Source organism: Gracilinanus agilis, chromosome 3, assembly GCF_016433145.1.
Source record: "Gracilinanus agilis isolate LMUSP501 chromosome 3, AgileGrace, whole genome shotgun sequence".
Lineage (NCBI taxonomy): Eukaryota > Metazoa > Chordata > Mammalia > Didelphimorphia > Didelphidae > Gracilinanus > Gracilinanus agilis.
This window is the reverse complement of record NC_058132.1, coordinates 626,101,724-626,118,876: the sequence shown is the minus strand read 5'-3', so window position 1 is coordinate 626,118,876 and position 17,153 is coordinate 626,101,724. Positions and strand designations below refer to the sequence as shown.

The 17,153-nt window shown below is 35.3% G+C and overlaps 1 protein-coding gene across 1 annotated transcript in view; it reads right to left on the bottom strand.

Moving 5' to 3' along the window:
- Positions 1-220: 220 nt before the first annotated feature.
- The window catches only part of DAW1 (dynein assembly factor with WD repeats 1), a 50,055-nt gene continuing 33,122 nt past the window's right edge, over positions 221-17,153 (bottom strand). Inside the window, exons 7-13 of the mRNA XM_044667599.1 lie at positions 14,108-14,215; positions 11,750-11,856; positions 9,607-9,709; positions 8,519-8,633; positions 5,556-5,632; positions 3,148-3,310; positions 221-255 (exon numbers count right to left, since the gene is read on the bottom strand). Coding sequence (XP_044523534.1) covers positions 221-255; positions 3,148-3,310; positions 5,556-5,632; positions 8,519-8,633; positions 9,607-9,709; positions 11,750-11,856; positions 14,108-14,215 — 708 coding nt within the window. The remainder of the gene's footprint in view (positions 256-3,147; positions 3,311-5,555; positions 5,633-8,518; positions 8,634-9,606; positions 9,710-11,749; positions 11,857-14,107; positions 14,216-17,153) is intronic.

The window sequence follows — 17,153 nt, the reverse complement described above, 5'->3', positions numbered from 1 at the left end:
ATTAGTCTGGTGTTTCCAGTAATTCCCATCCAATAATAAATAATAAACATGCAACTACGAAGCCTACTTATTCAGTCTTTTTAGTCATACCTGGGAAGCTAAGTACAATACATGTAATAGCCTGCTTGGGAGAAATACTGAAAAGAGAAAGTAAATAATGCATCAGAACAGCTTGCTTGCATTGTGAGAAGCTTATGTTCTTGATCGCATATTCCACCAATCAGCGCCATATCCTACAGGTATTATCCTTGCTACCTGTAATACAAATGTTATATTAGTACTTATTGTTATTTTTCATAAGTTTATATTCTCATTTTTTATACTTCAGACTCTTTTGTAGCTATAATAAATTACTGACCACTACTAAATGCTACCAGGGCAGCTAGGAATGCCAGGTCTGGAATCCGGAAGATCTATGTTCAAATCTGGCCTCAGACATTTATGTCAGACCCTGTTTGTCTGAGTTTCCTCATCTGCAAAATGAGCTGGTGAAGAAAATGGCAAATTATGCCAATATCTTTACCAAGAAAACCCCAACAAAAACCACCACTAAATGAGTCCAAACTTTAAAGTCTTAGTATTCATTCCCTGAAATGTTTGGGATTTGTGATATATTAAATATTTTACATGATTTTGGCTAGCTCAATTGATCAAATACTAATGAAATCAAAATCACGTGGTCAATTTCTCTATAGACCAATTAGATGGCCCAGTGGATTTCAGGCTGGTAGTGGAGTCAAGAAGACCTAAGTTGAAATCCAAAACTCCAGATGCTTACTAGCTGTGTGACTGTGGGCAAGTCATGTAACTCATATTTGCTTCAGTTTCTTCATCTGTAAAATGGGGATAATAAAAGCACCTACCTCTTAGGGTTGTTGTGGGAATCAAGTGATGTAATAACTATAATGTGCTTAAGTGCTATATCTGGCCCATGGTAAACATGATATAAATGTTAGCTATTATTATTATAAGCTCTACTCAAAACAATGACTGAATATCAAATCCCATCCAGTTAAAATACATAGTGCTAATTACTAGTTACTTACTAGTGAATTACTAATTACTCAATATTTCCTTGTAGACCCCTTAAATAGGTATCATTTTATTGTTGTTAAACTTTTTTTTAAATTTTTTTTAAACTTCTGTGCATTGGTTCTTTGGTGGAAGAGTGGTAAGGGTGGGCAATGGGGGGTCAAGTGACTTGCCCAGGGTCACACAGCTGGGAAGTGGCTGAGGCCGGATTTGAACCTAGGACCTCCCGTCTCTAGGCCTGACTCTGAATCCACTGAGCTACCCAGCTACCCCCATAGATATCATTTTAAAGAGAGAGATCCTTCCTTCCATGTGTTCCTGGGGCATCACTTCTCTGTGAATTAGTTTTATCCCATGGTCTTCTAGCATTTTTTGTCTAAGTCTGTCCATTCTCTCTTACCTTTTCCCCAAAGACAAGTCAAAATTTATTTTTAGGAATGAGAACTCTTTCTCCTTAAGATGAAATGACTATGTCACTGACATATAACAATATATATAATAATATAATAACATAATGGTTATTAGCTAGTGGTAGTAGTACTAGTAGTAGTAGACAAAAATCTTAATGCTAAAAGAAGCAATTTTCTAGCTGCTGGGAAGGAACTTTAGGTGTCCAGATCCTCTTTTCAGCCCAGCCCCACAGACAAGGACCTGATCTACCTTTCTGTAAAGCATACTTTGGGTCTGAATGTAAAAAAATCCTCAATTAAAAGATGGTATCAGTCACTAATAATTTTCACACCCTGATAAAATAAAGAAAATTGTCATATCACTAGGCAAGAGATTAAATCAAATCTCAAAGAAACTGATCTATGGTTATATCTGTACCAGTGCTTGCTCTGAATGAATTCCATACTTCCAAATGCACCAAAGTTTTTAAAAATCAAAATAACAAAAAAAGGAAACTTATTCATCTGAACTATTCACATTTTAGCTAGTAAAATGTGTGACTAATGAATATGCCACTGGTCTTGAAATCAAGAAGAGCTGTGTTCAAATCCAGACTTTGACATGGGACCCATAGCAAGTCATTTACTCTCTCAGTAGCCACAGGCAATTTTCTAAGACTGACAGTTTCAGAGAAAAGACTGATCTACATTGGGAAAAGTTTTTTGCTGGGAAATTCTGACTCCATTGCAACCTCAGAATTGGCTCAACCCCCAAAATAAGCACCACTACCCTTGGAATCATGAAGCAAAGCTTGGCCTCCAGTTACCATCAGAGCATTGAGGGATCTTCTCTGACCTGGAGACACTAAATGACTAGAATCCCCTAGTTGGGGGACCATTTGCCATACATCCTAATATATTTTTTTTATAAAAATTGACCCTTTTTTGGCTCTTTCCCTTCAAACTCTTCATAATCTGATAAATTAATTAATTTACAGTCATACTACATGATCAATGGGAAGAGACTCGATCCTGGACTTAGAGATTTGGGGAAGTTGTGAAAATGTTTCCACCTCAGTTTCATCATTTGTCTCTTCCAATGCCCTAATATGCCATCACTCCTTCAAAAGTATGTATTTATACTTCAACAAAGCACTTATGGAGGAAGATTCTGTCATCCCAGTGATGGGATTTTAGGCATTAGAACAGGCTGGCAGGATTGAGGTTTGTGGACTGGTAAATTGTTTGACATCCTCGGCTTCCTCGGCTTGATCTATGCAGGAGGCTGGATGCTAGACAAGTACCAAGTTACTGCTTAAAGGGGACAAGTATTCATCGGCATCAAGTAAGTAATTCCTATTGAGTTAGCAGAATTATGGGAAGGGGTTATGAATATTTAAGCAGCTGGCAAAATTTCAACGAAGCTAACTTTCTTATGTTGGATGAAGAAACTTAAATTTTCCTTGTGAACAGTCTACCTGATATCATAGAGTGAGCCAGTTGTGAAGCTTTCTCCAGTTCAGCACTATGGCAACCAGACCGTGCTGTTATTAAAATTAACTAAGAGAATTATAATGGTATATCATGCAGGGATGTTTATGGAGAAGGCATATGAGCTAGCTTCTCTTGGAAATATACCACATATTTCAGTCAAGGACACCATACTGTTGATTGATAAAGAAATCTTGTTTTAAAATTAAATCAATGTTTTGTATTCTTAACTTACCTGTGATGATTATATTGCCTTTATAGTTGAAAGCACAAGAGAAGATTTCATCTGTGTGGCCTTCTAGAACTTGGAGGCACTGTCCTGTGTGAGAGTCCCATATTCTAGCTGTTTTATCAGAGCTGCCTGTCAGAAGACGATTTCCTTGAGGATTGAAGGAAATCTGAAAAAGAAAAAGAAAGCACTCAAATGTGACATTACTAATGAAAGAATGCAAGAATGATAACATTCCAAAAGATGAGGGTGAGATCGTAGGATTCAGGTGATAAATACAAATATTTTGTTCTAATGTAAAGTCTAAAGGTGATCAAATCCAGATTCTCTTCTTGATTATACTTTCTTAAATAGCATACATTATTGCTACAAATGTGATTTTGTCTCATTATATTTCTATCAAGTTACAACTAAAAGTAAATGAAAATTGTATTTGTAGTTTTGAGTTCTTGCAAACATTTTTTGTATATTTTTAAAAAGTAGTTATTATAGGCCATGTTCTATTGATATAGCCATACAAGGAATTTAAGAAGATATTTTCAATTTGAAAAATAAAGTGAAGATGAATTGATTGTCACTCTCCAGCTTCCAGACTTTTTACTATTTTTTGTAAGCAGAGGTCATTATTGCATACTTGCTCCTTCACCATGAACATTTCAGAGGAAAATATAGACATATACAACAAAACTCCAGTAGGATAATAATCAGAGCAAATATTTTTATACTCTTAAAAAGGCCAGATAAGTGGGTTAACTGTCTATTAGTAAGGTGGTTATGATTTAATTTATGAATATGAAAAGCAAAAGTGAAGAGTGAAAATACTTGTTTTAATTCATAGAATAGTGCTGTTCAACTCCTTTGGTCAGGCAATCTAGAGATTGTATAAAATACAGAATGAAACATGGCTAGTATTCTTCTAAGTGCTACTTCACAGATTCATTTTTTCCTTTTCATATGCATACCTTTCTTTTCTCAAACTGGTCCCACAGACCTACTCAGTTTTCTCCCTACAACCCCAACCAATGTTGTTATTAGGAACATTCTCTTCAATTATGACCTCTGTCAGTCAAAGATCTGAGTCAATGATTGTGAAAAAACACTGAATCAGGGATGGAGAAGCACACTTAAGGAGGCTGGCCTGAAGCCCTCAAAGAAAGCAGGGTGTGTCATGGAGGCTCAATTCAACAAATATTGATTAAATATCTCCATGCAAACTTGTCCCCATGGACAAAGGAGCAGTAATCAGGATGAGCCTAGTTGGGGATAAGCATCAAATTCTAAATCATAATAAAAATACACCCGAACCATGATTGAACAAATGGATAGCAAAACACTGTGGCATGTGCTTTACCTGCCTTAATCATTAGTAGAGAATACAAAAATAGATCCTTGAAATGTCTAAAATTGAAGAATTTTAGTATACCTATTGTTATTAATTACTACTGAATAGTGGTTATTAATACAATGATACAAATGTATTATCAAGTTAATGTGGAGAATATTTACCATGCGGTATGATTTCTATAAAATTACTGTGAATGGGAAAAGCTAATTTAGAGCTCATTAAATTACTTTACCAAATACGTTTGATACACCAATTTTTAAAAAACAAAAATGCTTTTATTATTATCTTTTAGATGTATATTGCCTAAATTTCTTCTTGTATCTTTTCTTCTCTGTCTTCCAGAGAACCAGCCATCTCATATAACAAAATAAAAAAGAATTGGGGGACCAGCAAAACTTATCAATATATGGGGAAAAAACTTCAAAAAAAAAATGATGTTCCACACCTATGGATCTCCACCTTTGTAATGGAGTCTGATGGGTGTGGGGATAAAGGGAGGGAGTTGTAGTCTTATCGTATCTCTTCTTTGGGGGCCCTGCTTTTTCTGTTAATTCTGCGGCATTCATTCTCAAGTTGTTTCATTGTGATTTTTTGTCATCATAACTGTATATGTTGTCTTTCTGGCTCTGCTTACTTCACTTTGCATCAGTTCATGTAAATCTTTCTATGCTTCTTCATAGTTATCATAGCACAGTAATATTCCATTACATCAGTGAATCACAATTTGTTAAGTCATTCTCCCTTTGTTAAGCATCTAATTTGTTTCTAGTTCTTTGCTTCCATACTAAATGATCTTCTATGGCTGAAGTGAATATTGTTTTATAGAAGACAATTGACTATATTATTCAATAATCATATTTTTCTTGAGGACACACTTATAAAAATATGAACCATAAAATATATGTTGCAAGCGTCTTTGAATCATATGAGAAATTGAGCTAAATTTAGTCCCTTTATACCTTCAAGTTTTTAAGAAATTCATTTAAGACATATGCTCCTTTGGGATAGCTGGATTATCCTTGAAAGGTATTATTTCTAAGAAAGCAGTTAAAAGGAAAAGCCAACATACCTTTGAAATTTCACCTTCATGACCTTCTAACTTGGTAATACATTTTCTTGTCGTAGCACTAAAAACTCTTGCTGTTCCTTTATCAAAAGAAGAAACACATATTTTCAGTGTTGTGCGTGAGCATCTGATTTTTGTTTTTATCATCCTCTCTTTGGGAACATAAGATAATAATCATTATGTGCCACATATCAAAGGGGCCTTAGATTCCCTTCTGCTCTATATCTCAGGAGTAATAGCTGCATTCTGACCAGTCTCGTTCATTTATTAAATATATACCAGTGAAATAAGAAAATGGCAGATTAAAGAGGCCTTCTGTAGCACATGCTCCAGCAACTAAATATGAAAGACTGTGTAAACATCATTAGCTCTTCCTTTGATTTCTTGACACTTTGTAGAAATCTGGGTTTGATGGAAAACTGAACGGGCCAGTAGGGAAATAGCCAAAGATTCAGATCCGTGTCAGTCTCCATGGTCTCACTCAATAACTCGAAACAGGAAGCCTACTTTCATGTCATATAAGGGGAAACAACTGACAACTGTATCCCACTGCTCTTTGCCAAGGCTGAGGCAGTGTTGAAAATTGCCCTCTTTCTGGAATGTCAGGAAGCAAAGAAGCCAATGAACAGGGTATTGTTTGTTTCTGGGTAAACCGAGTCCAGCGAGAGAGGGGTGGTTCTGTTAAGGAGTGTAGGGAGGGGAGTCCAAGTGTTTCCAGAGTAGTGATAAATACTTTGTGGGTCCTTAGCGCTCTTCAGTGGACTGGCAGGTTAGCGGGTCAGGGAAGTCAGGGCTGCGTGAGTATAATAAACACGAGCATTTTTGTTTCCCCAGCCGCTGAATACTGCCACTTTCTGAAGAAGTTTCCAGGGACGAGAGTCGCAAAAAAGACCAAGAACTCTTGTGAAACCCAGAATTAGAGTCAATCAATAAACATTTGTTAAGCACGCAGAAGCAGCAGGGGCAGTCAAGGAGCTCAGAGGAAACCGTTGGCGAATGATTATGAACACGGGAGATCCGGAAATGGAAAGTCATCTCAGAGGGAAAAGCATCTCCCTGATTTGGAATCTGAGCTGAGTCTTGAAGCAAGCCTGGGACAGGCGCCCTAGGTGAGGAGGGGGAACAGGCAGCGCCGAGAGCCCGGAGATGGAAGGGTTCTATGGGGAGGCTCCTTGGAACGCAGAGATTGGCTCGGGCTCAGGTACGTCTCCGAGGCCGCGCTTGAAGCCAAAGGTCTTTCTGACTCTATCCAGCGCGCTTTCCCCGCTCCGTGACGCGATCTCTTCATGGAACCGCTTGACATGTAGAAAGTCATGTCTGGGCACAAAGGGCACAGACACGGGCTTGCGGAGCTTTAGGGGAGGGTTTAAACTGTCGGTTCTTTAACAGCTACTACATGACACAAAATCATGTCAGTTGTTACAGAATATTTACAAAGTCAAAAAAAACAGAGGTGCCTTCATCCTTCCGCTATCTGACAAATGTTTGACCCAGTGAGTTTAAATCACATTGCATTAAGTGCAAAGGACAAGCACGGCACTTTCCCCGCCTTCGTAAGACCCTTACAAGCTATTTGTGGCTGGCCCCAAGTAGAGACTTCGAAGCTCCGTTGGTTGGTTTGGTCAGTCACACAGTCCGACGTCATTCTGGTCCTCCATCCACTACAAGGGAGAACAACGACGGAACCGACCCTTCATTTTGTCCCTTTGGCCAAAATAGGAACGACCAGTGTCTGCAGTTTCAAAACTTGTATAAGAGTATTTGCCCAAAAGTGTTATATTTTCCCAAGTCGAAGGCAGGGAGGCCTTATCCTAAACATATTGTAGCAGCATCTACACATCACCAGTACAACCCGTTGACGTTAGGAATTCAGCAAGTGATATACTTATTTGGTTGTTAACAGACCCAATACCTTTCAAGTCATTTTTATACTCTTTCACAACTTAGTTTATAAATGATTTACATTAACAAACTAATATATATATTACATATAATATATATATATATATATATTTAATACGATAGGGACTGTTTAGTAGTTTGTATTCTTAGGTTTAGTTTACATGTTGACTTCTATAATAATTAGTGGTCTTTATAGACAGCTAGGTTGTTCAATGGAAAGACAATTATGTCTATAGAAGACAGGTCATGCGTTCAAATTTGACTTTAGGTACTTCATGGCAGTGTGACCTGGGCAAGTCACTAACCCCAATTGCCCAGCCCTTAGCATTAATCTGCCTTAGAACTAATAATTGGTTTTGATTCTAAGATAGAACATAAAGGTTAAAAAATATTGAACTTTAGATTGTTTTTGAAAGGTAGAAAAATAAACAAATTTAAATAATTCAGGGACCATTATTTATCAGTATAAATCATCATCATAATAATAAGTAGGCAATTGAAGTCTGATCAGCTAGAATNGGGGGGTCTCCCTTTTATAAGTAAAATATAATCAATATTTTAAATATTTTTAAAATGAGGAATGTTCTGTAAACTCCTGAAGGAAATATTCAATATATAAACACGAAGTCTGAGCATCACTGCTTGACAAGAAATTCCATGTGAAAAAGTACGATCTTTAATAAAGTCATAGTTTGCTTAATTCTTCAGATTTTACCCCAAGTATTTTGTCATATTTACACATCATATTTTATGACCTGCCAAATAAGTAGTTGTGCTTGTGATATAAAACTAACCCTTCATTTTGCCCCTTTGGCATGATATATTGGATAGAAGGTTTGTGTTGGAGTGTGAAAGGCCTCCATTCAAATCCTGCCTCCAAGTGGCTTTGGGACCTTATACAAATCACTTAACCTCTCAATGGTCTCTGAGACCACAAATTAGGGATGAGTTGTTAATAATTTTCATTGTTAGAGGGAACTTCTACAATGGTGCTCTCACAGATATAGTGTAAAAATAAACAAGCAAAAATCTTTCCTCCTAAATAAAATTATCTGCTTACTTACCATCAGCTGAAGCAGTTGCAAGAAGCTGTCCTGTATAATCAAAACAGATATCTAATATTTCATCATCGTGACCTGTTAAAGTTGCTACACATTTCCCATTCAAAACATCCCAGAGCTGCAATTGAGGGAAAAAATAAAAAACAAAAACTATGAATTCCTATTTAAGAAAACTACAAAGTCAGAGTCAAAAGCAATTGTAATTGTTGGGCTCAGTTTGTGCCTGGATTATGATTTGATCAACTTCACTCTGCTCCATGGCAACACACACCTCTCCTAGTACCAGCTCACCCAAATTCAAAGGTTAATCAGCCCAATGGAGGGAATGAATCACTACTACTGAGGGAGAAAAAACCCCTCAAAATGCATGGCCTTTGGTAAGTATAATATAATTTTTTTATTTTATTTTTTTTTTAACCCTTACATTCTGTCCTAGTATCAATTCTAAGGCAGAAAAGTGGCAACGGTTAGGCAATGGGGGATAAGTGACTTCCCCGGGTCACACAGTTACCAAGTGTCTGAGGTTAGATTTGAGCCCAGATCCTCTTAACTCAAAGTCTGGCATTCCATCTGCTATACCACCTAGCTGCCTCTAGTTTTATACAAAGAATAGCATATATGAGATATTCCATAGGTAGTCAACCAATTGTAAGCATTTTTGTCAAGATTGTCAGCTTTTATTAAAAAATATGAACTCCATTATAAGAATCTGAGAGTGAAGAACATTCAGTCTAAATTCACAATTCATTATGTTATACATTAGCCCAACATTAGGAAGTATAAAATATATTCTTTTAAATACTTTCTCCTGAAGCGTTGAAAAATGATAATGATAATATTTTACATGATTCTAATCTTATCAAACTTTCTATTTTTCCTTATAAGGGCAAAAAATTCAGGATGGGAAAATCTGAAATAAAGTAAAAAATCATTAATGCCATTGGTTTACAGACATTCATCAACTGCTACTAAGAAAGAAGAGGAAATATATTTTTAAAAATCCAATTTTCTGACTTCCAAATTTAGAAATATCTTATTTTGAAATTAAGTATTGTATTATTGTATTAGGTAAAGGCCTTTCTTTAGCTCACCATGCATGTTTTGTCCATAGATCCAGTTAAAATCAGAGAGCAATCCCAGTTGAACAAAGCACTACTTATCTCTGCACGATGACCTATTAAAGTATAAATCTTCCTAAAAAAAGAAAACAAAGTAGACAGAATATTTTATGTTGTGATAGCACAAATAATGTCAATCTTAGATAACTGAGCAACTGCAAAAAAGAAAAACAATTATGATTTTTACATGGTCATCATCAGAGTGAACACAATGATAACTGAGTCAAAAGGACGAGAAATCTATAACAGAATTAGTCAATAAAACAAAATCATTGTGTCATGTACATAGTATAAAAAAAATCTAAAACTAACAAAATTGACAGCAATGAATAAAATAATCCCCTTCAGAAAGCAGTAGAGGTTTGTAAAAATAATGGGAGTCAGTCTAAAATCCAAGAAGCTTGAAAATATCCTCATGCTTGATCAGTGAAGTATTAACTATTCAGAGAATGAATAATACATTTATGGAATATACAGATCTTTTGTTTCTCTTCTTTTCTTTTGGTGAAAGTGCCTTGGAATATTCTTTACTCATTATGACCTTTAACAGATTAGTAATTGCAGCCAAGACTTTTACAACTGAAATTAGATAATTTGGTTAACTTGTTTGTGACTAAGACAAAAAAAAAACCTAGAATAAAACTGAAGTAATTGAAGCAAATCAAATTTCAAGAAATATCAGTATTTGTTTCCTCAAACTACATTGATGTCCTTAAAAATACATTAAAAGTTGATTACATAATACAAAAATAAACTAAACCATTCTGCAAATTATTTTGTTCTTTTTTTCTTTTACATTATTTCAATAAGTACTTAACATAAAACAGATATTTCTATAAAATAATTCATAAAAAACGTTTCAAGCAAGGGATAAAGACGATCACAGAAGATAAAAACATAGATTTTGATTATATAAAAAGGTTTTGCACAAACAAAACTAATGGAACTAAATTAATTGTAAGTAAAAGAATTAACTGAGATTTTTAAAAAATTGCAAAAGGTTTTCTGATAAAAACTTCGTTTTTGAGTTAAATAAGAAATGTATTCAAATTTATAAAAATGAGGCCTATTCCCTCAACTGATAAATGGTTAAAAGTTTTGAACTGGCAGTTCTCAAAGGAAGATATCCAAGCTATCAATAGCTATGTGGAAAAAATGCTCTAAATTTCTAATTAAATTAAAGAAATACAAATTAAAGCAACTTATTAAAAGTACCATCTCACATTCATCAGGTTAGCAAAGATAATAAAAATACAAAATGATGAATATTGAAAGAGTTTTAGAGAAAAGGCCACATTCATTCACTACTGTTAGAGGTGTGAATTGGTCCAGCCATTCTAGAAAACAATTTGGCACTATGTCCAAAATATCACTAAAAAATCTTTTGACCTGTGTTGATACCATTATCAGGCTTATTCTTCAATGAGATCAAAGAATGATGGGAAAGAACCTATATTTACAAAAGCATTTATAGCAACCCTTTTGTAGTATCAAAGTACTAGAACAAAGGAGATATCTATAATTTGGAGAGATGGCTGAACAAATTTTGATATATAAATGTAATGGAATGCTATTATACCATAAGGGATACTGAAAGGTATAACTTCTGGGCCTGGGAGACAAAATACATTTTGTGAAGGCTTTTTTGAAATTATAGTGAGTAAAAACAGAACAATTTATATAATAACATCACAAAGGCAAATAACTTTGAAAAACTTAAGAACTCTGATTAATGCAGCGACCAGCCACCATTCCAAAGGACTAATGATGAATTATGCAACACAACTCTTGAAAGATGAACTTGAGATGCAGAATGAGATACCTATTTTTTAAAATAGTTGATGTGGGAATTTGTTTTCCTTAATTATGTGCAATTGATACAAGTTTCATTTTTCTATCTTCCCCTACTCACTAAGAGTGAGAGGTGTCAAAGGGAAGAAAAAATAAATCTTTGTTAATTGAAATGTACTTAATTCAATTTAAAAAAATGAAAAATGGATACACGTGAGTCAATATGTCCTACTCTTATATGGTAGAAGCCACAGAGTAACATTTAACTCTTCAGTAGCTATAGTATATCATTTTAATACCTTAACAGAAAAACAAATACAAATACCTTCCAGTCTCAACATCCCATACAGAAACAGTATGATCAAAGGAACCAGTGATAATTCTGTTTCCTGTGGTGTTAAATGATAAGGAGATGATTTCAGCTGAATGTCCCTACAAAAAAAACAGAGCATATGTCATCATGAGCAAAAGTCTTTTCAAACAGTTTCTCCCATACTGAAATTATAATGTCTCCTAAACATGGCAATTGGCATCTTATTGCATTTTGTTTGATTTGCAAATATCTAACCCTTAGGAGTGCTTTGCTTTACCAATTGCAAGACTGAATTAGAAGAAACTCCTGAAGGAAAACTGAAACATCATGCTCCAGCAACACTAAAACCTTAGGTTTTTACATTTCTATATTTTTTACATTTCTATATTACTCAAATTATTTTTTAGTCTTTTCTATTACCATCATTTGTTCTTTTTAATTTGGGGGGAAGTTTTTTAAAGAAACTTGGATTTTAGAATTAGCTGTAAAATTTATTTTAAAATAAAACATAAATATCTTTCTTTGAGGGTCTTGTTAGGCTTAATAAATTTACAAATTGAGATGAAAAATATTGACATTTGATGCAATAGTTCAAAAACAAAGATACTTCTTTCTCTCAAACCAAAAAGGCAAATAGGCAGGATGCGATTCATCTTTTCAGACCCATTTAGGTCAAAACAATGAATATCATATTTTTAGTTATAACCACAGGTATTAATGGGGAACTTTAACATCTCCTCTTAAAAACAAGTGGTGACCCATAAAATTATAAAAACTAATGGCAGAAAGTTACCCAGATGACTAGTCTCGAGTTTTAGAGATGGGGGAGAGGGAAGCAATGGAATTAAAATTGATTTTGTGAATTCCAATAAAGCAGTAAAATATTTTCTCTTTAGTCCAGAATTGAAATAAATTTGCTTAGCATTGTAGCTGTATTCCTTTGCAATCTGCACAACACTATTTGGGGGCCAAAGACCTCAATGGATCACCAAGCCACAAATGATCACTTAGTAGCAATATATGTCAAATGGTATTGATGGAAAATGGTTGTGTTTAATGTAACTATTGAAAATTAAGAACACTAATAGTAAATGTTCTTCCTTCTTTTCTCTATTTTAGATTCACCAGAACCCAGCATATATAATCTTTCATTTTGAACCAATAGCCAATTAGCCTACACTCTGAGAAGTACTTTTGTAAATGTAAAAAGTTGGCAGTATGTGACTGTAATGAGGTCTCTCAATCACATGGCCCCAAGAGAATACTGAGCCCAGAGTTCTGGATGCCAATTATAAAGAGCCAGTGGTGGTTGATCTCTCAGCCTGAAATATAGCAACTATGGGAAGGGAACCATATGTTTCAGTGGTGGAACTTCCTGAATTCCAGCTCCACTGGTTAGCAAAGAAGAGATTTCCTACTTCTGGAGAGTTCCATTATCTAACCTCCGAGTAGGAGTAGGAAATACTCCTATATATTGAGCTCAGGTAGAATTTAGAGATTCAGCTTTCTAAATCAGGGAAATCCCTGATCAGTGCCAGTCTCTTGACATGTGGCAACTCATTTGGAGGAACAGCAAGAACCTAAGACAAGCTATGGAGAATCAAAAGACATGGACTTTTTACAGAGATGGAAAAGGGTTTGCTTTTCTAGGTAACCCCAAGTTTGTTTCCATCTAGGGGAAGGGGAAGCTCTTAGGAAAATGCTTGAGGTCTGAATGGGTCACAGGGGAAAAGTTGGAATTCACATGCATCTTAGAAGGTTGCCTTTTTAGTAACCAATCCCAAGATTGTTTTCTTTCTGAGGGGAGTCTGAGTTCCTAAGGGAGTGCCATAAGATTGAAGGTCTCTAAGATAAAGGAAAATACCAGAATGCCTTCTGAGTCTGGAGACAGAACATGGCAAAGAGAATGTTTTCAAATGTTTATGAGCTGTTGTATGATGTTTTCTGTACACTATCTGTAAGGCAGAGAAAATTGAATTGAAATTCATTATTACCTTGAGGGCTCCCAAGGAGGGTTCTTACTCACATCTACAAAAATGTAGACATGAGCTCTATTTTGAGATTTACAGAAGAATCTTTAGGTAAGATCAGAATAGGACTAAGACTTGTGACTTGAAAGAGTAATCCTGAATATTAAATCTGTTCCATACACACCCAGAACTTCACTTATCTAAGTATGTATTTTTTTTACCACCCAGCAAAATGTAAACTCCTTGAGGGTAGTGACTTTCTTTTTGGTCTTTGTATGTAATAATACAGTACATGGCAGATACTAAGTTCTTGTTGAACTGAGTTGAATCTGAAACTTAAAATACATCTGATAACATGCTTATCTTAGTACCTAATAAAAGAATGAAATGTTCAACATACACTTAAAGTGACAACTTCCTCTCCGTTCTGAATGTCCCATAGTTTGGCTGTAGTGTCCATACTTCCAGTAGCTACCAATGTACTTTGAGGATTAAATGACAAACACACCTAAATCACATGAAAGAAAAAAAATAGCATCAAGTTTACTAAATTAGAAAAAGGTTTCAAGGTTCAGCAACATCATCAAATTCTGGTGAGTTGTTAGTCATCTTTTTACAAAGGGAAGAAAAATCACTTTATAAGCACAGGCAATCAGATTCTCCCATCTAAGCAGAGAGTACTGAAGCAGTAACTTACCATGAATCCTTGAAACCAGGAAATGGTTCCTTTTTCTTTTAAACCCTTATCTTCTGTCTTAGAATCAATACCAAGTATTGTTTCCAAGATAAAAGAGTGGTGAGGGCTAGGCAATGGGGGTTAAATGACATGTCAGGGTCATAGGGCTAGGAAGTATCTAAGGTGACATTTGAACTCAGGACCTTCTGACTCTAAGCCTGGTTCTCTATTCACTGAGCTTCCCCAGCTTGGTTACTTTTAAAATGATTATTTATGAGTGAATGCTTAGTATAGAAAATGTTTTTACTCAAGAATTTTTTAAGGAAAAAAGTATTTGAAAATTAATCAATTTTAAAATAATGACCAAATAACAGGGCAGGACTATGAAAATATCTAAAAATAGTACATTTAACCAAAATAAGATAAATAACATATGTGAGCAATAACAATAAGAAAGAAACAGATTGACTGACTCAAGCATTTTAATCTCAGAAGTGTGGGTGTGTTTCAAAAGGTGACTGATGTTTTATGAGGCATAAGCTCTAAGAAAGTCAAAAAAATTTAGTCCTGTATCCAAGAAAGACATCAATTTGAAGTAACCAAAGCAAGCAATAAAATGTCTTTGATTTAAAGGGGAAAAGCTCTGATGCTAAATTGAATCTCATTTCAGAAAATATGAATAAGCCCACACATATATTTATGTACATACACATGCAATCCCTAGTATATTTCATCTCCTAGTCAAGTTCGGTGATAGGGTTTCTCAGTCATAAACTGTTGTTTAGAATCTCAAGCTGTATCTACAAGGCATACACCAATTAATAAAGGAGTCAAAAAATTTTATTGAAATTGGCATTTGTATTAGAATACAATCTGCTGGACATCTAGGTGGTTCAGTGGCTAGAGTTCCAGGCCTGAAGCCAAGAGGATCTAAGTTTAGATCCAGCCTCAGATACTTCCCAGGTGTAGGCAAGTTACTTAACCCTGTTTGCTTAGCCCTTGCCCTTCTGTTTTTGATTCGTTACTAAGACAGAAGTATGGCTTAAATGAAATTTAAAAAAATAAAGATTAATAACCTGCTCCACTTCCAACCTATAAAATTTTGATCAGTATCAAAATGAATTCCAGCAGTAACTTTGATGTTACCCAGAATCTTAGATGGAGCCTTAATGACTCTATGTGTTTATATCCCAAATAAAGGGATTAAAATTATTTAGAAGATAATTTGAACCTTCTTTACTCCCATGATTTCTTTCTGGTATGTCTTGTCCAGTAGAGATGCCTGTTTTCTCACTTAGGTCAGTGGTCTCTATCTAAGCAATACAAATCATTGGTCCTAGAAAAGGCCTTGACAAAGCAAGAAGGTTTCTTTAAAATGTGCAAAGCTAATAAGCAAAAAAGGGCCTTGAATCAACAAACAAATCTTAGTTTCATTTAACCATAACCAGTAGCCATCCATGTCGAGATCACCTACATGGGGTGGAAACAATAGTATAATGTGCCAAAAGATTCTTTATTAGTCGAGGGGCGCAATCCTAACTTACTAAATGGAGAGAGAGATGGAGGGAGAGAGAGAAAGAGAGAAAGAGAGAGAAAGAGTTAAAAAGGAAGTTGCAAAAGCTATTGCAGTCTATATCAACTAGCAAAATTATTGAAGGGAAATCAGTGTCTTATTGTGAAATGTACATTGGAGAAAACCATCTCAAAATGCCCAGAGGATATGATCAGTTCATGGAAAGAACTTTTGAAATCAACCTGTCTCAGCTCCTCATTTTATAAATGGAAGGGGAAAAATGGTGAGAGGTTCCAAAGATAGTAAGTGGAAGAACAAGGATTTAAACTTGGGTCTTCCAACACCATATATGATATTCTTTCTGAGGAACGGAAATGCAAAAATAGATGCGGCACTGGGATTCTTTTAGTACTTTTATTTTTAAAAAAGCCATTGCTAGATTAAAATGGTAATAATCAAAGTGATCAGCAAAATGGCAGAACGCTCTCAGTTCTTCCTGTGCCAAAACCTCAAAACAAATTTTGTGCTAGGAATAGTTAACAGCTAATTATTTAATATAAGACCAAACCCCTGTAAAAGGCAAAAATCTTAGGAATTAACAGAAAACTTTAATATTTAGCACTTACATCCCCCCAGCTGATTTGGTATAAATTCACACTAAGGATAAATAAAGTTCTGAGATTTGTGGCTCACAGTCCTGATGTAGTACTTCCTCCAAGGAAGTGAAAATATTCAAAATCCTGTTTCCACAAAGGATGACCAATGCAGTTTATACTCAGCCATGAAAAGAAATGGGACAGATATTGTGGGAGAGAAAGAGAAAAGAGGAGACTAGGACAAGGTAGAAGGTATTTCCAGAGCTCAAAGAGAAAAGAGAAATGAGAATCAGGCCTGAGATAAATGCAACTGGAAATCCAAATAGTAAAGGGTCCTATCCCCACCTCACTAAAGATACAGATCCAGTCTGCATGATCCCTATTTTTCCAATGAAAGGAGCCTAAGGCTCTACCCCCCCCACACACACACACACCCAGCTCAAACCTAGGGGACAACGAATTAGAATTAAGGATTGAAGATAAAGACTGAGGAGGATTTCCAAAGGCAAGTGACTCTTAATTCAAGGGGAAAAAAAAAAGCGAAAATATCAAAAGATGAAGAAGGAAAGCCTGAAAAAAAGCATTGTACAATGAAGCCAGCAGGCAGATCACAAACACACACACACACACACACACACACACACACACACACACACACACA